Consider the following 22,860-nt stretch of genomic DNA (forward strand, 5'->3'; position numbering starts at 1 on the left):
CAGCTATGCACCCAACTCTCCCTGTGGGTATTGGGACATGCCTTCCAAATGTAGGGGTAGTCAGAGAGCTGGGAGCTTACAGGTCCCCAAGAGTCCTGCCTCTTACTTTCTCTAGTGCACAGATTAAAAAATGCCACAAAAAAATGCCAGCCAGTTTGTAGGGGGTGGGGTTTCTAAATCCTTCTTTTTCTATTCTTTTAATGCATATTATTCTTACTAATGACTCCTAGTATTTTTAGCAGGCAGGTTACATATTTTTAGATTGTAGGTTACATTGTTGGAGGCATATGTTGCTGCTATTTAAGTTTGCACAGAACTTGGAAAAGCTCAGTGAGACACCGCAATGCTATCATAATTGTCCCTTTGGGGAAGATTCACTTACTAATACCACTGCCTACACTGTACATGTGAACATCTGAACCAGTACCCCTAAACTCCTTTTTAGCCAGCGATGAACTAATCCATATCGTCAGTGGAGTTTGTCATGAGTCATCTCACCCTAAAGCACACACCTACATCTAGCCAGATGAATCAGCTGAACTCCATTGACTAAGTAAGTCCCCATTGTCTATAATGAGAAGAAGCTAGACCTGATATCCATCTGTGCCCACCTACAGCTAGATGTAGCTGTAGATGAGTCCTACTTCAACATAGATCTATATCTTGTAGTTGTACTCAGAGGTCTGTTGGGAGAAACGTGTATCCACAAAGACTCTGAACTTGCCTTCCTGATTCCTTGGGATGAATCAGATCCACAAGTTGATTGCCTTCAACGTGAGGAAGAAATGCTAGTTTAAACCAGCTGAGGACCCAACCCAGTCAGTTCATAGTCTATGTATCAGGGAGTCCAACCACAGCCAATTTTTGAGGCAGATTTTGTCATGTAGTATGAATTGCAATCAAACCAAAGAACTCCTCCTTTCTTAAAATGGCTCGATATACATGGAGTCAGTCAAGGCTGACTTCAACGTTTCATGACTCTTTCAGCAGTGCAAAGATGGGCACTATCACAGGCACAGATGTTCCTGAGTAAGCCTAACCCGAGTTCTAAAGAAAACTTGGTACCTGTTGGGACACCCTGGCCAATCCTGGACTGCTGTACATGGGTCTCAAAATGTTAAAAAACTTGTGTTTTCATATAGGTCTGAAAAAAAGGGTGCTTGATTTGGTGGTATTTGCACTTGCTTTGAGATATGAAACCATATTCTCAGGTCAGTTCATCCTACAGTCAGCCTAAAGTGAATAAAGACCTGGCTGAGCTGCCAAATTGCAAATTAAACCAGACAACATAAGTACTTATCATGTTACTGAACAGATCATTTTTCTGACAGAGGTAGACTGATTTTGGTCCTGCAGCAGAGGGACTGATTAATTTTGTGTTTCGTCTGCTCTGATCTTGGAAGAGGAAGGAGCTTTCTAATGCAGCAGTGAGTAAAAGGAGCTAACAGAGCCGACTATTGCACAGGAAGCCGAGCATGGCCCCTGCTCTTCCGGTGCGAAGAGCACTGCGCTGCCTCAGGGCTGGCTGAAAGCAAAAGGGGCCCTGGGCCGCTGCTCTCGAGATGGGCAGAGAGCAGGAGGAGAATTCCTACCCGCTGCAAGCTGGTCTGAGCAGCCCCCAGCGCGCTCTTCTGCACACCACCGGCTGGGAATTCCCTGCCAGAAAAATATTTCAGTTTGCTGAATGCTTGTCTTTGCCAGGTGGAAAATCAAAGTGATCTGAGGTCAGTTCATTCTGTTGAAGAGGTTTCACACGTTTCACTTCTAAGTGGGTCTACAGGATGTTTCCCTCAATTTCTCTCTGAGTCCACTGTCTTCCAGGAGTTAGACTATAGGATTCTCCTCCCCTTAAACTCTTTTTTCTGGTCTGAATTCATTGGGGTACATTTCCTTAATGCCAGGCCAGTTTTCTTCTGATAAGGCCCTGAGATGCATCACTGATCATATATATTGGAGAGGAAACTGGACGCATAGGGGTGAAGTCAGCTTCTGACCTACACCCCGCTTGCAGTAGTACTCAACATGAGAAAACAGCTGAGCTGGCCGAAATGAAGTGGTTTGGTTAGCATAGCAAACCACAGTGAAATCCTCTGATTTCATGAATGCCAATCTTCTAAACCATGTAGGGTTTTTTGAATTATTTCCCTGACCACTAGTTTCTGTTAGATAAAATGGCACAACGGCATTTCCTGCAACAGAGAAATTCCAGCCCTCAGCTAACTGAGGTGTGACAGATACATAATGTAGTACCAGCATCGGAAGGAGACCATGTCTCCTTTGTGGGTTTTAATGAGGCACGTGAGTCTTTGAACTATACCGAAATTACTGTCAAACTTAACACAACTGTTCTAACAAAGTTACAGCAAATTCCCCTACATGTGTCTGAATCTTCTCATAATACTTGAAGACAGTCAGAGGTCCTATCCACCCTGCAGCTTTGGCTCAGCCCTGGGGTGGCTTCTTGCTCTGCTGTTAATGTGTCTACATCGGTCATTGAGCCTTGCTGCATGCTGTCTAAGAGATGACCCTGAGGTGAGGCTCAGACAGGACGCAACAATTCCTGTATGAGTTCTGCAAGGCTGCTGTCAGTACAAAATAAAGCAGAACAGCTAAAAGCACCTTTGGAGATTGTGAGTTCTTGAACAACCGCAGGTTGCTGCAAATTAATATCTGGCTTCTCTCCAAATTTATGCATGGCTCGTCATCAGCTCACCAGCATACAAAGCAAGCTCTTAAACTGGCAAGGCAGATGCTTGGAGGAAGGGGCTTCCTGGTCTATCTGCAAAAATGCATCCTGTCTGCAGGCCAAGGGCTTAACATGTGCATTTAGTGGTTGGCCTGGGGCTCATCCAGGGAGGTGATAGTGCCCCTCTATTCGGCACTGGTGAGGCCGCACCTCAAGTACAGTGCTCAGTTTTGGGCCTCTCACTACAAGAAGGACATCGAGGTGCTGGAGCGTGTCCAAAGAAGGGCAATGAAGTTGGTGAAGGGTCTAGAGAACTAGTCTTATGAGGAGCAGCTGAGGGAGCTGGGGTTGTTTAGCCTGGAGAAGAGGAGGCTGAGGGGAGACCTTATTGCTCTCTACAGCTACCTGAAAGGAGGCTGTAGCGAGGTGGGGGTCGGTCTCTTCTCCCTAGTAACAAGTGATAGAATGAGAGGAAACGGCCTCAAGCTGCGCCAGGGGAGGTTTAGGTTGGATATTAGGAAAAACTTCTTCACCAAAAGGGTAGTCAGGCATTGGAACAGGCTGCCCAGGGAAGTGGTTCAGTCTCCATCCCTGGAGGTATTTAAAAGAAGGGTAGACGTGGTGCTCGAGGACATGGTTTAGTGGTGGGCTTGGCAGTGCTAGATTAACGGTTGGACTCGATGACCTTAAGGGTCTTTTCCAACCTTAACAATTCTATGATTAAAGTTATATTTATACTTAGAGCACATAATTCCTCACACGGAAGAAGTGTAGTAGTGGCTTCTGGAATTTACTGGAGCATCAGGAATTAGTAACAAACAGTACTAGCATTCTGTGCCTCCTCTTCAATTTATGCAAAACTTTGTAAAGGCCAAATCAAGAGACTTTCCCAAAGACCCACTCCTAGAATTTACCACTAAGCTGCTACAAGCTGGGACAGGGGTCTGAGGCTTTATGGAGAGCTGTGTGAAGACCTGTGCAAAAAGGACATGACCCATAAAACACACACTTACAGACATCTGTTTTTTTTGAGTTATGGAGCTTAAAGTTAACCAGGTAACATCTTATACCTGTTATTAGTGCAGAGAACTTCACAGTCACTAACCGGCCCATTCTGAACGCAACCTGTGGACAGCTGATACCAAACACACCTACAATCACTGTTACCTCCAATCTGAATATTATCACATCAACTGTATCATAAATCCTGTTCCTTTGATACATGGAGAAGGACCAGTGAGGGATACCATTTCAGTAGGAGTGCTGTACCTGGATTTCCCTGAGCCATGGAGTCATAGATGAGTTTGCAGGACTTCAGCAAGATGGCAATCTTCTTTTCTGGGGAGTAAGCCTTGTGCATGGTTGTGAACTTGTGAAGGATCTTTTCCAGCACAACGGTTTCAGGCACACTGGTCGTGACGCCTAGGTCAGTGGTAGTTGTGTTTTGTATCACAAGTTGGTTCTCTTTTAGCTGCTGTAAAGATCCATCTTTGTTGTGGATTTCTTTTAAGTAAGAATCAATGGCTTCTTTTAAAGGTTTCAGGACACATTTGTACAAAGCTGTCTCAGCAATCACTTCTGCATAGAGAAGGGAGAACACAAAAGTCCATGATAAATAATCAACACAGTAGTACAGGTGCACGTAAATACTCCCAAGAAAGCATGTGGTTGGTTATTCATGCACTACTGCAGAGCTGTGAGCAGGGAACAGAAATTCCAGAAAGTAAATGTTTCACTACCAACACCCTCCAGAAGTCCTGGATAGGCTCGAGATGAACATCAATGCACGGTCTCTGCCACTGGAGCCGTAGGAGAGCTCCTGCTACCAGCAGCCCCTACTGTCTTTGCCTGCCTCCTGGCTGACCAGCGTGGCGCTGGCAGGCAGCAGGAAAGCCAGCTCCGGGAAGAGGTGAGGAACCTCACCTAACTCTGCTTCTTTTCACAGCCCTGCCCTCACAGATGCCCAGGTGGGATTCATCTCATGTCCCTTCTGACATCTCCCTCTCACCTGTTTGAGATATTCAATTTGGGACGAAATCAATTACATCCTCAAAGTGCCCCTTTCTCTGCAGTGACTGAAAAGGGGCTGTAGCTACCAACTCAGAGGCAGACACCAACATCTGGTCAGAAGTTTCTCACCCTTACTGCTCAAGTGACTCTAACTTACTGTTACTTAAGTCACCTCTTATGCCACCCGTGGATGAGGAAATAGTCTGTGTGGGTTGAGCGTTGGCTTAATATTTAGCAGGAGACAAAAGGAACCATCAGAGTCTGTGAGAAAGTCTGTTGTCTGATTCCTAGAAACCAGAGGCAGAGCTAGAGGGACTGCAAGGGATCCTCTTGTCACCCCTGCACTGAGGCAAAAAGGTCACTGGCAAAAGAGTTCACCCGCTCAGTCACTGAGGAAAGAAACAGAGGGCAGTAACATTTATGTATACAAAATGCAGCTATTTTAAAGAATCCAGAGAATCAGTCAGCCTAAGGCAGGACAAATTCAAACAGTAAATCTTCCACGGTAGGAATCCCTGTCCTCCACAGGAGAAGACAGTCCTCCCTAGGCTGACTGGGCCATATCATCCTGTTAAGGAACTGCCAGTGAACAGGGCTAGACCTAACCAGGCGTGTCTGCGTGAAGGCGGGGGGATCCTTGCACGCACGCAGCCCTACCAAGCAGAATAAGAACACTTCTGTCTGCCTCCTCTCCACCTTCCCTAAACAAGATTCAGGACAGACTTCTCTGTGCTGACACCCCCTCTGCCTCGAAGAGAGGGGTTATTGGGACAAAAACTGCAGGTGTTAACATGAGGTGCATGAGAAGTGAAACTGTAGCTTCCCTTTCCTAGCTATGGCAGGGGGCAGGCAGCAGGTCTGGTCTGCTGGGAAACTGCAGGATCATGTGAAGCCTTTGCTGGGGGAGAAAGAAGTCATCCGGGCCTGCTGAGAGTGACAGCAGAGTGCCTCTGGGTCCTGGCTCACCACTTAGCTGGGTCCCACCTAATCCTGGAGCTGCAGGATCCCCTGGAATCCCTGGCCACTTCTGTGGTTGGCCATGTTCTGTGTTGGGGGTCTTCCAGCTCCCAGCTTGCTTTAAGCCAACTTAGTGATCTCATAAATAGCTCTGCATTGGTTCTCAGGTCCTCAAGAAACAAGTTTTAAGTCAAAAGAACATGTGAGTGCATGCATGCATGCTTTTTCTGGCTGTATGGCTTTGACTGGGATAAAAAATCGTACAGCTCTTTGTATATTCCATCACGAATGTACATTAAACAGGCCAGTCCATTTCTTAGCAAGGAGGGAAGTAGGACATTACTCCCTCACAGAATATTGAATGAGAAGCAACAAAACACCCCTAAACTGCCAAAAAATATTATTTTTCCTCCCCAAAGGCAAAGTATGTCTGTGGCAGAGAGGTGAATGCTGCATTTTGGAGCCAGCAGTGGTCTTGCAGCAGGCAGCTCTTCTGCACCTCTGAGCTCTGAGGAGGACAGAGCAGGATCAAGTGATTCCTCCAGCCTGCCACTCAAAATCATCGTAGTCTTGTCCCTCCTTGTGAGACAGTGACTGACGCCTGATCTGGCTGCCAAATGCAGGGAGTTCTCCATCCCCACTGCAGAGTGTGGGGCAGTGGACATGGAAGGCCATGGGGAACACAGCTGTGGAGGGGGAACTTGGCCTTTTGTGTTTCCAGTGAACACAGCTCTGTGTGTGTGTGCCTGTGCATACACATATACACACACACACACACTCTCTCTCATATTTGTTTGTGTGTATACGCATATGCATATATACATACATATATGTCTCTCTCACACACACACACACATCTCTTCTGGTTAAACTCTTCCCTTTAAAATATTTGTAATGGGATTTCCCCCCTCATTGATCTCCCAGTTTTTAGAGCTGCTCCTCCAAGTGCTGGCAACCACAGAGTAGACTTCAATTTGCACCCCTCAGATTTTAGGAGATGGTTCATAATTCTGTAAACCAGAACCTGTGTCTGCATAATCCTGTCTTCCTCCTTACCTTCCCAAATTCTCCCTGAGGATGAGTAAAGCACAGTCACCTACCTAACTGTTCCTCGGTGTAGGAGGCTGGGTCTATCAGAGATTTCAGCTCGGTGCTCTGCACTAAGTAACTCTTCAGCTGTGTCATCATCATCCGGATTTCTTGTAGCATCTCTGTGCTGGAGCTCTGCTTTGCCATCATCTCTAAACTGTACACTCTGTAGTCCTGCACCAGGTTGCCAAAGTACGAAACCTTGTCCTGTGCCAGCTCCACTATCTTCTTCTGCAGCTTCCTGTCACTAGACAAAAAGACTGTGAAGACATTGGACAGGCTCACAAAGGACAGCCTGTTCTTGGCCTTGTCCAAGATCATGCAGCGTGTCTTTTTACCGGATGAACTACTCAGCACCTCCAGGTCATCCTCTGTGCTGCTGGTAGAGTAGGAGTCTGGCTCGGATGCTGACGCCTGAGCCATGGTGCTGCCTCCCAGGCCCTCCAGGGAGGAGTGCGAACCTTTCAGTTCAGCTGAGTTGACAGATTTGCAGACATGTCCCCGTTCAGTCTTGGTGTGTGTGCAAGTGGCACCACCTGCCACTGTATCTGAGCTGCTCTTCCACAAATCCTGCGCTGTGGCCGTGGCAGTCTCTGCCACTGTTCTTTGCTTCAACTGGCAGGAGCTGGGGATCCTCGGTACCTGGGAAAGCCTCTTCCGTCTTGGCGGTGGGATAGGAGGTGACTTTCCTTTCTCAATGGCATTGACATGTATCTCAGGCATGTCCTTCTTCTTCTCTGCAGGTTCGGGCTTTGTCTCCTGAAACTGTGATACAGCCCTTTCGGGAACCTCCCCAGGCATTTCTACAGCCTTTTTGCACAGCGAACTTTTATCTCTGCTCTCTGTACTTGTGTCTTGTTTTTCTTCTGTCCGTTCCCCTTTCAGCGTTTCACAACTTCCAGGCTTACCCACAGAGCTCTCCTCCGAGGTCCTCTCACACAGCCGCCTCCGCGGAGGGACAGAGGGCTGGCAGCCCTTCTTGGGGCTCACTGCCGAGGGCTCGTTGACTGAGCAGCTCTGCTTCCTTTCTTCTTCTTTATTGTCACCGCCCTCAATTTTCATTTCCTTGATGCTCTTTCCTAGTGGCTGAAGAAGCAGCTCGTTTTCTTCACAGGCAGTCATGGGTTCCCACAGGAGCTTCAGAGAAGGTTTCTGAACGAGAGTGTGAGAAGGTGGAGGTGGAGGGGGGCGGCGGGGAGACTTCCTTTCAGCGAGCCTGGTGTCAGGGGGGAGATCGGCGCTCACAGCATGGCTTTTAGGAGGAGGTACATCTGGAGGAAAAGGATTACTGCACTCTTCTATAAAAATAGGATTCACGAACCACAGCCTGTCATTTCCTATTGACAGCTCAATTTCACATGAGCAGTGGTTTGTGCTACTTGCAAAACACTGGGTAGATCTTAAATCGTCTGCCTGGGCAGTGCTGAAAGCAGAGTCTTTTGTAGGGTGGGATAACTTCTCTCCTCTTCCTCTGTGGTTTAAGGAGGAATTCCAGAAATCTGTCAAAAAAAAAAAAAAAAAGAAAGAAAGAAAAGAAGAATGAAAAAATGCTCTGAGAGAATTTTAGCTGCTAACAGTATGTAGAAGTCCTACTCTTTGTTAAAAGAAACGGTACACAAGCTTTCACACCTCTGCACAAAACAGTGTGAAGAAAGGGTTGCCTGCTTTATGTGTGTGAGATGCTTCAAACCAGGGGACAAGCTCAGAAGCTTCATCAGAAACCTCTTTCTGGCCAATTTTCGGACACTCATCTAGTGAAAACTGTTAATGCTGTTCAGCCTGTGCAGCATGAGCAGGAAGGTACAAGTAACAAATATGAATGATTGTGAAAAGGGGTCTATGGCTTGTTCAGTGATCACTGCCCTCCAGATGCAAATAGCTGTGGATACCTGAGGTGAGGTTGTGAAGACCCCAGGCGAGTTCTGTCTCCTTCTTGCTGACCATGGGAAGGTGAAGGGCTGAGATATACAGCCTGGATCCAATGTGCACCAGGAGCACAAGAGACATCAAATGAAGATGACTCTACTGTGCAGCAAGCTCATGTGGCAGAGCCTGTTCTACACAGAGTTCTGATCCTGCTTTGCAGTACAACCAGTCTGGAAACATATGATTTTAAATACCTTTCACAGATTAAAATTACCATTAACCTCTATAGCTCTGGATGACAATTATCCATAGCCGTGCCCACTCTCTGTTTTGCGCCTTGCCTCGAGACTGCCTGCCTGCAGGTGTAAGAGAGGAAAGATGGTGCAAAAGACTGTGTACACAGGAAGGTTGTATACTGAAGGACTAAAGAATAGTTAAGTACTTCAGTGCCATCAACTGTGACTGGAGGAGGAAGATGGTGTTTCAGATGCAAGTAGTCATTTCTATATATCACAAACTGCTTACAGAATTTGTCTTTGAATAACTTGTTTTAAAAACTTACAAAGCATTTGTACATTTTTTTAAAAGATTCAGTATCATCACATTTAACCTTTTTCCCTTCCCCCAGAAGTGAGTTTTCAAACCTGCTTGCCTTACCAGTCTGATTGCTTTTAATCACTCAGAGCTGCTAATCCAGGGTCCACTACTGCAAGCATCAGGAAACAGGATCCTGCAAACCCCATGTGTTCTGACCAAGGAAAAGGGTATAAACCTCTGAGGGTATTCACTGGGTGAGGACTGTATAGGTGCCCACAGATTTAGGGACAAGGGAAAGATGGGAAATTCTGGAAACACAAGGATGCAGATAACTAAATAACTATTTCAGCATGCTTGGTCCCTGGACACAGAGCTGACGCTGATGGCACATTCTTTTGAGTGGACTTACAGGGGATGCAAACGGGGCTGCCACACAGCACCTGAACCCTGCCCTGCCTGGTGTCAAGCCTGTCTCGCTGCAAAAACATCATGTGCCGGGCCCAAGAGGGGACGGATAGGGCTGCACACGTGTGGGATGCCCCTCAGTGCTGAGCACGCAGTACAGCTCTCAGGACAGTGCCTTCAGCTCTGCCTTGCCAGGGCCCTGTTCTCCTGTCGGCTGCACCAGTGTAGACCCCAGCCCATCACAGGGAAGGGGGCACAGGGCTGAACTGGCCAGAGCTCTGGGCAAGGTCTGCCTGTGCCTCTTCCTAAAAATCAGCACCCCAGAAAAGCTCAAAGGGACTTCTAGTCAGAAAGGTCATAGCAGAACTCAAAACTGAGCAAAGAAACTCTTCAACTAAAGCCAACACAGAACTTGGGAGTGAAACACATTCTGATAAAATCTCTCCCTTGCTCACTGCATCCCCAAAGACAGGCCACTTCTTCCCGTTTTGCTCCCCAGTGCAGCCATGACTTTTGACAGCTTCCTCCTTGCAGCCAGCTCCACACCGTTGCTGCCAAAGCCATCTTCTCTCTGCTGCCGCCATGACCTGTCCTCTGCAGGGCTCTGCCTTTCCCCCATGGTGCCCTGAGCCCGCTGCTGGCCTTGCCTCCCTCTGCCAGTGATGTGGTCCCCTGGGGCACAGCCAGCTGCCCCAGGGACAGGGACTGTCCCCTTCCCTCCAGCCGGTGCAAGTGCTGCAGGCAGGGCAGGACGGGCAGGCTGACGCCTCGCTGCCCCTCCGCTCCCTCTAACCAAGCCTTGCTATAACATAGGCACAGAGTAAGCCATGCTCAGGTGAACTAAAAGACTGTCCATTCCCATAAGGATAAAATTGCTGGTTTAGCCTCTCGCCACCTAGGCTAGTGTCCATGGCTACTTCGACTTCATAAGCATGTCACCATGTTTTCTCAGGGAGGCTGAGGTTAGAACAGCTTTATTCTCTGATTTCCTACCATGAGACGGAGGAGAACAAAGAAACTTCAAATTAAAGTGTTGCCAGGAACAGCAGCACTCTTGACAACCAAATTCGGGAATAGACGTGCAGAGGCAACTGCACATAATAGCATCACACTGCCAACCCCCTCATGTCTAAGACTATCTGGGCTATGATTTCTTTTAAACGCTCCAACTCTACTGGGTGTTAGCAAATGCAAGACAGTGGAAGTTGCTTTTCTAAGTCAGAATATAATGCTGTGGAGTCTCATGGGCTGAGGAAATGGTGAGTAAACCAATCTACAAAAGGGAAGTTGGTTATTTTTCTCAGCAGTGGTCAGGATAAGACACTATGATGAAAATGCAACGCTCCACTCAGACTGTGAAGGACCAGATGAGGTGGTCTTACCAAGGGTGACACAGCTGCTTCAGAGAGGGTGTTTCCCAGCCCAGCCATGCTGTCTCATACAGCAGGAAAAGCAGTTTGATCATCTTCCATTGCTGTCCTGGGTCTTCCCTTAGCTTACACTCTGGGAGGGATAATTAAGCAGCTCCTCTTTGAGACTCTGGCATGTCTGTGATGGTATGTGCTCTTTGTGCAGTGCAATCACGCTAATTCTCCTGCTAGAATGCCTTCTCTAGCAGCGAGGTCAAGACTAGAGCGCCTGCAGTACATCCTCTTTGACAATACACATAACAGCCAGATCCTCTGTGGAACAATCCATCTGGTGGGTAGATATCTTACTTCTACCCCCTCAAAAAACATATCACTTTGATATATAAATAAATAAAATAAATAAATAAATAAATAAATAAATAAATAAAAAGCAACATATGAGAATTTCAAACAATGCTAGCTTTCCTTTGGGAGTGCCACTTCCGGCAGCACTTATTGTTTGTGTACCCATTAGGACCCATGAAACTTTGTTCCAGGAAGCAGTAAACAGCATCACTCAGTACTTCAGCCTGTTTGACTTTACTGAGACAGCACGGCACTCCAAGCAGCTAGCATCATTTCCCAGGAAACCTTTACACAACAGCAGGTTTTCTTCTGTTGTCAGAAACTTTCCTGGCATGCAATGTACTGTGGCAAGCAAACCTCCAAGCATCACCACTTTCATGACCACCAGTGTACAGGAGAGAAGGAAGAAGACTACAACCAACATTGCTTTGGTGCTTGTGCTTTAGTTAAGCCTTCCTTTCAGAAGCTGCTGGAGACTGTTGCCTGAGTCAGGTTCTCCTCTGCTGTCTCAAATTAGACAGAGGGTTGAGGAATCATGATATACACTTCTCATATTTTAATCCAAATGTTTACACTTGTTACAATAAAATTAATAAGTTTACAACTTGCTATCTGAAGTTGCAAAGGAGCTTTCTTTAAGCAATAAGTGCTGGCTGGACACCCATACGCAAAGATGCTTTGACAAATTGGAAAATATTCAAAATAGAGGATGCTGAAAGTGTTAGAGGCAAATCCGATGGTCAAATTCAACAAAGCCGCCTGAACTGAAACCAGTGGGGTTTGCCCATGCCTTCTGGGAGGTATAATGCAGAAGATCCAAAAATAGATCCCCAAAGCCCCAGGGTGCTCTAGTGAGTATCTCTAAGTGAGCTAACTCTTCAGCTTTTGCCACTGTTTGGCTGGTTTCAACAGCTGAGGGAAAACTGAAAAGCAAAGTAGCATGAGAGTGGCTAACTGTAATAGCTGTCTCAAGTGGAGTGTGTTAAATGGGAAGGAATAGGAAGGAGACCTCCTTAGTTAACAGAACTGCATTTCCCAACTCTGTAACTTTATACATCTGATCTAAAATTTGCTCATTTGGTGCTGTCACTAAAAATAACATTCCTTTTTGTATCTGATTAGTGTGAGGCGAGAGAACATGCTGGGACACTACACATTTCTCTGCCAACTAGAAATCCTGCAAGAGGAAGCAGAAATATCAAAATTAAAAAATATCACACTTCCATCAGCATTGCCCCCACACATCAGAAGGGGAAATTGCAAAGGTGTTTTCCTCGTTTCATATACCTCAGATATACCAACTACTTCCAAAGTGTGTAAGCTATGCTGAGAGGCTGTGCTGCGCTTCAGTTGTTGAAAGCCCTGGCTTCTGTCCAAAGGGGCGAGTGGCCTTTTTTTCAGTGTGTTTCTATAAACATAAAGATCAGAAACACCTTCTCGCTTGCATTCAGGCCTCTTCAGCTATCCTGTAGACAATAAACAGTTCATCTATCCACCAGTTGCAGTATGTCTGTGCGAGGCACCACGGTTCTCACAAGTCAGAGTGAAACCCTGGCTGCTTTGAGGGACTTACTTACCTATCCCCAGACTAGAGATAATTTCAAGGTCTTGAAAGCTACTGGCTTCTAATATTGCTTGTGGCAGCTTCAGGGTGAAGGGCAGCAAATCTCTGTAAAATGAAACACAGTGAAATATCAACAAAAGAATAAACCCCACAGGAACTCCAGATTTTACCCTTGCTTTTAGTGATTGAACTGGTTCACAATTTCAGCCCTGTTCCGCAACATCCTGGATGTTGTCAAAGGAAGATCTCACAGCCAGTAAGGCATCATGGACATTGTGCCGCCCTGGGTTGCTCTGATTTCACAAGAGATCACCAGCTCCCGTGGTGATGCTTCATGTGGTGATGCCGGCTTAATCACTGCACCTTGGCTTCCTCCTCCGAAAACAGCAGGAATGCCTCTCACCTCAGGGGAGGCCACAAGGGTTGAAATACCTTCCCATGAAAAGTGAGGTGTTGCAAATGGTAATTACTGTAATTAGAAAAGATATCCTTTCTGGTGTGGAGGGGATTTGCAGTTCTTTTTCTTTCTCTTTACCTCTCCCCACCCTGCTTCCTCTTTTAAAAATCAGTGTAAGTGTAAGGCATGGGGACATGGCAAGACACAGTGGGGTCAGGGAAGGAAGACCCCCCCTGGGGAAGGGAAGCCCCTGGGTGAAGCGACCAACAACAATGAAGTGCTGCATGACACTGAGAAAACACATATATCCCTCCACTCTCTGCTCTCAGACTTCTGACTGCTTGGTTTCTTGAAAGATGCTGTATTTTTACTGAAAAGAAGATGCACTTTCTCAGAGGATGGTAGTTGGGTTTCACTGAAACACACTCTAAGTCTCAAATAATTTAACAGGGCTCTTGGGCTGGTAGTGAACTGTTCGGGTTTGCCTCTTGCCCAATGACAATTCGCTAAACCTGTTCCTACCTCAATTCCCATTCTAACAAGGACTAGAAAAGCCAGCAATAATAGTCCCTAAAATGTAGCAAGGAATGGTTCAGGGTCATTTTACACATTAAAAATTTAACAAAATGTTCTGCAAGCTGCAGGAAATTATTTTAGAAAAAGCTGCCCTTGTGAGTAGGTGATCTCTGCTACACAAATGCACGCCCCAAAAACGCATGTCACTGCAGACCTGGGGCGGACCGAACTGTTGGCAGACGAATGCAGGGGGGCTATTTTTATGCTTATTAACAGATATATATCTTACTGATGTACTGTGTATTTCATGGGTTCTCTGTGCACCACTGAGCACTCTGTTGTCACATTGTTTGACGTAAACTGATGTGATCCCACGATTATTTTTTTTCATGGCAGATATCAGGTTTAAAAGAGGAAGAGGGTCCATGGACCTTCTGCTTTCTTTGTTTTTGTTATATGCATGAGTAGTTCCCCTCTGGTTGGTTTGGTTTTGTTTTTTTTTTTTTTTGGTAGAAAAATACATCTGAAAATCAGGAAACATGAAGACATTACCCTAATAGAAAAAAATCTGGTTTTATTCATGGGGCAGCAGCTTGCAGAGAAGCCACTGAGTCACCTGTTACCTACAGGTGTTATTTTTGTGATCTAAGGCAATCTAGCCAGGCCAAACTTACTTTTGAGAAGAGCCTGTCAGACCTGATTGATAAGCTGTTCCCAGCTATTTATAGATGACTATTTACTACAGCCCTGAGAACAGGCCTACAAGGGAGATCCTACAAGTGCCAGCAAATGGTAGGTCAGTGCCAAAGAGCCTTTTTATTACCTGCTTCTCTCAGAAAATTATTCCCTATTTACCTTGTCTTTTGACAGCGACCTGAGAAATCACATGAACCACCTGAATGTGTATTTGGCACTCAGAAGTAACATCTATAACAGGAACTAACAGAAAAGGTTTTCTTTCTTTCTGGGACTCTTTCTTAAGCCATGATCCTTTCTGCAGGAAAGCAGAAGCGAGCAGATTTTCCCTCCCATCAGCCATTTGACTAGAAATGCCCAATTCTTGTTTGCATTTGGGCTCTTTTTGTTCCTTTGGTAAGACAGAAATCTTTACATGTGGCCAGGGGTTAATTCATGCCCATTCTATAGGGTCTATACACATCTAGATGGCTAAATGTCTTTTCATTGATGGGGGTGAGACAGACCACTGTCCCTTGCGTGTGGGTAGGAGTCCTGGCCCAGCAGCGTTGAACTCAGCTGGCTGCAGAAGCAGCCCCCAAAATAGTGCGAGTGTTACTGGCTGGGTAAGCTGCAGCACGCTGTATCATACCATAGATAGACTGTTCCTACTACGTGACCTAACCAAGTCACTAACACGACTGCCTTGTAAACATATCCTGAATCTGCTTTCCGCTCTTAAATGGAAGTAACTACTTTAAGAGTCATCTAAGTTTATACAGGGGAGGTCAAAAGTTTATACCCAACTCAAAACCAGGCCTGCTGCAGCAGGAATGGGGTAAGTAGGTTGTGGAGGTATCATCACTGCAGTGTGCTTAGCACAAACGCAAATTAGAGGAGACTGCAGACGCACAGGTTTAATTACACAGAGGGACTCATCAACTGCTGATCAAACCTTGCTCTAATGACCTTACAGGTCTTTCCCATCTCTGTGCCCACTATGGTTGGTATCTCTGTGCTGAGCAAACAACCAAGGTCTGTTCTTTATCACCTTATTTTATTTTTAAATTTCGGCTAAAGAACAGAAATAATTGTTTCAGGACTGCTCTCCTTGACAGATTCCCCGTAGGTGACTAAGTGCTCTGAGTCTCCCACAGGCAACAGTCAGCTAGCAGGTTTGCCAAGTTGCTGCTAGGTGTGTGTGGATGCTTAAAGCTGCTTTTAATAAGAGATGGTTAATCCAGGAACCTTTTTGCTCCCTGCCCTGCTAGCCCCAGTCCTGTGCCTCGGTCCTTTGTGGTTGCAGCCCTACGGACCTTCCTCAGACAAAGCTTCCAGCTTCAGGGGCAGCTGTGGTTATGGTGTGCCTGGCTAGAAACTAGGTGATCTGGCCCCATCGTAGGTACTAGCATCTGAAACACCTCCTGGTCTGGCAGGTTAGAGGAAACCGGAGGAAACAGCTGGGGCTGTGCTGTGACTGGATACTGGGGCAAGGCAGTCCAGAGGAGAGAGCGAAGCAACCCCTCCATGGAAGCAATGAATCCAACTCACCTACTGACGCAGTAGAAGGCAACCAGTTTGAAGACGTCCTCAAATACAAGGACAGATCCTTCCAGGTACAGAACTGATGAAAAACAAAAAAGACAGTCAGCAACCGTTTTCTTTGAGCTGTATGGTGGGTTTGGCTCACACACCTTGTATTCTGTGATTGTCCAGTATTTGCATGGACTAATATGAAGAAGCATAAAGAACTGGCTTCAGATGGCCAAACGCAATGAGATTCTTCAAGGAAACACTAGAGAAGAAATGTCTCAGGCAGGCTTTCTGAATGGTTAGCTCAAGACATGAGAGCATTGTGACAGTAATAGAAACAATGGGAAGAAAAAAACCCCAGGTCACAGCCAAAGGGTTCATTACAAGCCCATCTATCTCTAAGGACGTGCAGATCCGCAATACATATGGGGCTGACCTTGTGACTCTCCATGCTGGAATCTGGTTTGGTCTGGATGGACAAAGTGCTTTGAAGTAAAAAAAAATAGAAATTACTATTTCGTCACTATGTGTGTGGGCTCTGACCTGGGTCATGCAGGCAGTGTGAGCACAGCCTATTTGTATCAACCCTGTCTTCTCCCTCCCATTGTGTTATACAGTGACAGCACTTTCCTTTAAGTGGCAAAATACAATCTACACCACATTGCAGAGTTCTTCAAGATGACCTCCTTTATAACAGCATGCTATGGCATTGTGTAGCCCAAAGCTCACATGTTATTATAGAGCTTTTGGCTGCTAAGCTAGAAAAAATTCACTGGCTGGTGGAGAAAATTTCTCATTGACCGATAACCCAAGGCAGAGAGAAAGAGGTGGATCTGCAGGACAGAGGCCTCCATCTTTGCTTCTGCTTTATAGTCTCATAAATTGTCTATGCCCCTATGTACACAACACACCATCACAGAGACTGATAAGTTTAAGGAAATCTCTGGTGGTTTCTCAAAAATACCTGCTTACTGGTGGTGGAGAACTGGAGCCCCAGAGCTGCACCGTTCCTGCCGCAGGAGCACGCCAGGAGTCCTCCGGGAGCAGCACCAGCTCAAACCCACACAGTGGTGCCCACAGCTGCTCTGCATCTTCCTTCGCTGTTTTCTAGGCCACAGCTCAGAGCTGTGGACACGAAGCTCAGCTATCATCATTCAGCTTCCTCGGTCTGCCATGATTCACGGCCCTGTGAAACATCTCCAGCTCCCTGCCCTGCCTGCCTGGTTATTAGTTCCCCTACGGAGCAGGGCCTCCAGCACCTGCAGGAGGGACGCATCCGTCTGGCTCTCCTCTCCCCCAGCTCTCGTTCTCCAGCCAGCAGAGAATCCCACTGGAAGGAAATGCTCAAGCTTGTCTCTTACTCAGCTTCAGAGTTCATTCCCCAAACAAGGCATCTCCTCCTTTTACTTCTCCCTTTGCCCTAGCCCAGGCCCTGCAGGTTGCTATTTTGGGCTGAATACACCAATGTAGGCATTTTTTAAAGAGGTAAAGGCCATGTAATTCTCAGAAGTCATTCCTAACATCAATTTGTGTTGGATCAGCATGAACAGATCAGTCTCCGTGTGCACATGATACCAGACTGCAACGTGGAGTTTAAAACATACTTCGAGCAAAACACTTTCTTTCCCTCACTTTTCTCCCGCAACTGCAAAAATAAATATTCAGCAAGTTTTTTCTTTTTCCTTAGTAAGAATCATGTTTCAGTCAGGGATTTTCATTAAACATCTACCATGAACAATTTCTATAGTTTGAAATCCATCTGCTTCACAGCTCTGACACAGGAAACAAAAATAAAGACAAAACCCAGTGCTGTTCCAGAGAATTAACCAAAAGCCAAGAGTCTGAACTCACTCATATCTCCAGCAATTAAATAAAGCCCTTTGTGTGGATGACGGTTTTAAAGACTTTTTTTCTGTTAAGAACCACATGTTCACTTTGGCCTCCCGAGCTGCAGGTGTACGTAGGAGAGCAGGCTGCACCTGTACATGTTTACAGACATGAGCAGATCGCTTGGATTGGGACTAATGATTGTTTCTGTGCCAGGAAGCTCTGCCACTTGGGAGCTTGAATTTTAGACAAAAGAATATTAATTCGAGCCCCTCAGTGTCAGGAGTATCCACACAGAAGTGCCTTGTCACCGTACAGCTACTCTTCCTCCCATATATAGATAAATAGCATAAAACCCCACAAATCACCAGGAATTATATAGCTAAAGCAGTCTAGGTACAAAAGCTGCTGGAGCTTAAGGACAGGAGTTTTCAGCAGGTGGTGTATAGAAACTGGACTGTTCCTGGTCTGCTCTGAGAGGCCATAGAAGGTAACAAAATCAAGTTTATCTGTCAGCAGGCTGGAATTCATCATAGAGAGACCCACAGCTCTGCTGGGACATTTTTGGGTGGCCTGAAAACAAATAAGAATAGAAAAACACTGCTTTAGATGGGTCATTCATTACTCAAGGCACTAGCACCATCAGGACCAATACTCTGCCCAAAATTTATTCGGAACAGTGACAGTGTCCAGCAGCCTGCGCAGGGCTACCGCGGCCACTGGGACCCGCTCCCAGCACGGCACCCATGGGGAAAGCCTTGCAATCTCCTGTGCAGAAGGTCTTCCTTGGGAAAAGCTGTAACACTTTTTCTTTAACCTGTTTTTATCTTGACACCTGCTGACTGCCAGCAGGCATCGCTGATAAGCAGTGCTTCCTGGCTGCTTTGCTGTCGGGTGGCAAATGATGGGTTCGGTATAGGAACATCACTTGTGGGAATGGTTGTCATTTGCTTGTGGAGACCATTAAGTGGGTCCTGCTGCATGTTTTTGATTCTTGGAAAGATGCAGAAAATAGCAAGCTTGTACAGCTAAAGGCTCTGCTGACTGCTGGGGACAACGTATCTCTGCCCCAGTGCCATTACTGCCCTCCAGGCACCCTGCTCTGAGAAGACAGTCAGGAAGAGGTGCTTTTCTCTGGCTGTGGATGTGCTGTGGGTAGCTGGGGACATTTCACTGGCATGAGCAATGCTGCTCAGGGAGGGATCATGATGTTGCCATTTATAGGAACTCGTGACTTTTGCAAAAGCTACAAGTAGACACTTTTCTGCCAGACTGCTGTAATCCTGCTGAGAACTGCAGAGACTAAATTCCACTTTCTGGAGCTCATAAAACTACACCCAGGGCACCTGAAGAGCAAGAAAATCTCTACGTCTCACCAGGACAGTGGCAGGATGTTAAGAATATGATCAAAAGCAACAGAAAAACTAGGATGGGTTCTGTGAGCCAAACATATTGCCACAACACATTGAGTTTTACCTGATATTTAGAAGCCCATAGAAAAAAAATCACCTTCAGAAAATAAAAGGGGAAATGTGTAGATCAATGGGCAATTTTGAGCAGTCTGAAACAAAGATATCAGAATGAATTGAAAACTTTTTTATGGGTGATGGAAGCATTAGTAACATGAATTAATGGTTCACTGTTGACCATACTCTTTTTTGTGTCCTTTGTGCAACTCAATAAGTGAATAGGACATGGCCAGGTTATGAACTGCTATAAATATTTGTGATTGTCTCATCTTTCCCTTTACTACACCAACATGCTCTGAGGAGTGTTGTCTTTAGGCACTGACTGGAATCTGTCTTCATGTTTCCTTTACTCTTTAGATCTCCCCATCATTTCTCCATCCAGATGCCGATGTTTCTGAGTCACACTGTCACTGGGCATTCTGCCTTCCTTTCTTCTTTGATTTTTCCCCACAGACTTGTGTTTGCTAGTCCTGTTGTTCTGGTCACGTGGACAAACCACCCCAATTTCCATCCTCTTACTGCTTACATAAGCTCACGGGACCCAATTACTTCAGCTTCTTCGTCTCTAATGGCACTGTTAGTCCTATTCACTGTTTTTGGCATCTGTGTAATCCTTCAGAGACATCTGAATTCAAAGATATGAATTCCTTATTCTGCAGCAGTTGTGTTGACAGAGGACTACTGAGAACACAACCATCCTCAGAAGTCCTGCTTGGATGTGCTTGAGATGCTCTTATCTTTCCAGATTCTGGCAAACTGTGAGATTTGTTATCATGGGAGTGATTCCACTTGTCTCCTTCTGTTTTAAGATTTAAGATTATAACTCCACAGCCTCCTAACCAGACCTCTCATTGGTGTTTCCCTCCTTTGATCTAAGTCTCTGGCTTGATACCACAGTGGCCATGACCTTGCTTGCACTGACTTTTGCAGTAAGCAGCACTGGCCAGCTTTGCTGCTGTTCTGCTACCCTCAGCCCTTTACTCTCTATGAAGATGGGATCACCCCAAGGCAGAGGTTACCAACTTTCCTACTTCCAGATGCCGATGTTCCTAGCTGTTGCACGGGCCAGGTCAGCAGTTAGTTTCTGCCCCTGGGGAATGAGCCCTGGGTACTGTAATAGAGGACTGCAGTGACTACTATAACCCCGGTGCTGAGGCTGTGGTGTTTGTCACGATACACTGCGCTGGTCGTACCTGCTGTGCTTTATGGAGATGCGTGAGAGTGTGATGTAATTCCTTCAGGTTATTGCTTCAGTTGCCTGAGCACGTGCAAATCTCCTTCTGGCCCTTATTCATGCAGTAGGCTGGTGGTGGTATTGAGAGAAAGAGCTTTAGCTGGATAGAGGGAAATTTAGATCACCTTGTTAGAAGTCCTTGCGTGTTTACAGTGTCTTTCTGCAACAGCTCTGTTTGAAAGTTCCTAGTATCTGTCCCTGACAGTGTTGTATTACTTTTTGACGACTTACTTTCTGGATGGTCTGTATGACCTTCAAGTGCTATCTTCTCGTAAAACACTGTCATTGTTTATCTGTTTTCTCTTCTCAAGGCCTTTTTATTTCTTCTGTAATCTGCTGCCTCTCCTTCTTCCATCTGATGTCTAAGCTGCAGCTTCCTTTCTGGTTGCACAGTTCTAGGCTGTCTTGGGCGATCCAGGTCTGTTTTGTCTTTCTTGTCTTTCCTAGAGATTCTTTCATGAAACTGTCAGTTGTTTCTTTTTTTTCCCCTCATCAAGGAAGGGCAGAAACTTCCCTGGTTTGGACTGCTTCCAGAGTCTCCTGTTGTGCATCCAACTCAAGCTTTCTCACAGGATTTCAATTTTATGCTTTCCTACAGAGTTTAATCTTTCTGGACATGATGAAAAAAAAATCACTGCTGGTGGCAGTTCCTGGGAAATTGAAACTAATGAATTATGAAAGTGATAAAGTGTTAATGAGCCTGCATCTAGAGTGTAAGAGAAATCTATTTTTAAACTGTATTTTTCACAAAATATAATTGCATTGTGCAGAATGAACTTAATGTTGTTAAAGAAGACGCAAACCACACGCTTTTGCACTCTTCTCAGGCTGGGGTTGAGTGGAGAGGACACTCGGTAGAGCTGACTGTTTCCCTGTGCACCATGTGAATATCCTGGTGCTAAGAAAAAGGACCTCACATCTAACAGCCATAGGGGTCTTGGCTGCTCCCCTATACTTTGGCTCGTCCACATTCACCCAAGCAGATGGGCAGCACCTTGGTGTCCACTTAGATGTTATGCCTTTAGTTCAGCATAAAATCCTGCTGCTGCCTGGTCTTGTTGCCTCTGCTGCAGAGTGCTTGAGCAGAAATGTGTTACAGTCATTTCGCTGCTCTGTTTCCTCCTTACTGCAATTAGTGTTTCAGCAGGGGTTGAGAGAGTGGCTCTCAAGGGTACTTCAAGCACAGCTAACCCAGCTAAAAGAAAAGTGTCACAGCTCCTCAGTGCTTTCCTTACCGGTATCCATGTGAACAGTCCCGGCAGGCCCATGGGCGCCGCCAGCCATTTCAGGGGTTAAGAGCAGAGCACACTGGCGAATGGCTGTTTGCTTTCAAAGCACTCGCCCTCTTTGTCAGATCCTCACCCTGCATCTCCTTTTCAGAGCTCGAATAAACACGTTAAAGTCTGTGGAAACTCCATACTTGGTTTGCACTGTTTCTTCAGCCAGAGGCTGGGGAAATCCAGGACTTCTTCCCAGGACCAGATGGCAACACGACGTTTAGCTGGAGTTTTAGATGTAGCCAAGCAGGGTCTGTTTTCTTGCTCTCACACAGCAGGGAAAACGTGGCCTTTTGGAAATGTTGAGGACTGAGAGGGCTCCCAAGGACACCAAGGGGAGCAGGGTGACACAGTCGATTGGTGTGGCCCCTGCTGTAAGCAGTTGAGCACTGTGGGATCACTGCTGGAGAAGTCTCATTTTCACAGGTAATTCAGCATCCACCCCTACGTTACAACGGCAGTACACGATTCATGCTGCCCAGCATGGTGATTCAAACTGCCAGGGCTCAGGGCTACGGCTGACAAGACAAACTGAATACAGATACTTGCCAGTTGCTATCAGAAGGCAAATTTCTTTATTAACACTTTGTGAAGTAAACAAAGCTTTCAGATATATAAAGGGTCTCCCCTATGCTTCATGTAACAGGAAAGGACGCTATGATTTGAAATTTTGGGGGTTTAGTTCTTAGCAACAATTTCCAGGTCGTATAGATAATCATGAGAATCAATCCTTATGTGAAAAATATATGTTATCATACAGATGTATTTTATTAAGAACCTTTTTTTTCCATTCACTTTGGAGAAAAGTTTATGTCTGGCTCTGAGATACATCATGAAATACCATAGAGTTGAGGTTAAGCATATAGAAAAAGGAAGTTTTCTGAGCATTTTAAGGGAAGCCATCTGGTACCCCGAACCACATTCTGCGTGAGAGACTTCCAGGAAGAAAGACCACACTTTCCAAAGGTGAGTGATGAAAGGGACTAACCCACCCTGAAATGGCAGAGGTCGATAGGGTGCACAATAAAAGGAAAAAATGATACTTCTGCCTCTGAGAGCTGCGATCCCACCTAGTTGCCAACCTGGTGGAAGAGTCTTCTGAT

At 46.0% G+C, this 22,860-nt stretch overlaps 1 protein-coding gene across 2 annotated transcripts in view; it reads right to left on the reverse strand.

Annotated features, from left to right (window-relative positions):
* The window catches only part of RIN3 (Ras and Rab interactor 3), a 71,316-nt gene that overhangs the window by 13,103 nt on the left and 35,353 nt on the right, over nucleotides 1-22,860 (reverse strand). For both annotated transcript variants that reach the window (XM_082318298.1, XM_082318299.1), the window contains exons 4-7: nucleotides 15,969-16,041; nucleotides 12,843-12,934; nucleotides 6,754-8,241; nucleotides 3,956-4,264 (exon numbers count right to left, since the gene is read on the reverse strand). In XM_082318298.1, the coding sequence (XP_082174424.1) occupies nucleotides 3,956-4,264; nucleotides 6,754-8,241; nucleotides 12,843-12,934; nucleotides 15,969-16,041 (1,962 nt within the window). The remainder of the gene's footprint in view (nucleotides 1-3,955; nucleotides 4,265-6,753; nucleotides 8,242-12,842; nucleotides 12,935-15,968; nucleotides 16,042-22,860) is intronic.

The sequence above is a fragment of the Platalea leucorodia genome, assembly GCF_965183815.1.
Source record: "Platalea leucorodia genome assembly, chromosome: 7".
Taxonomy (NCBI): Eukaryota; Metazoa; Chordata; class Aves; order Pelecaniformes; family Threskiornithidae; genus Platalea; species Platalea leucorodia.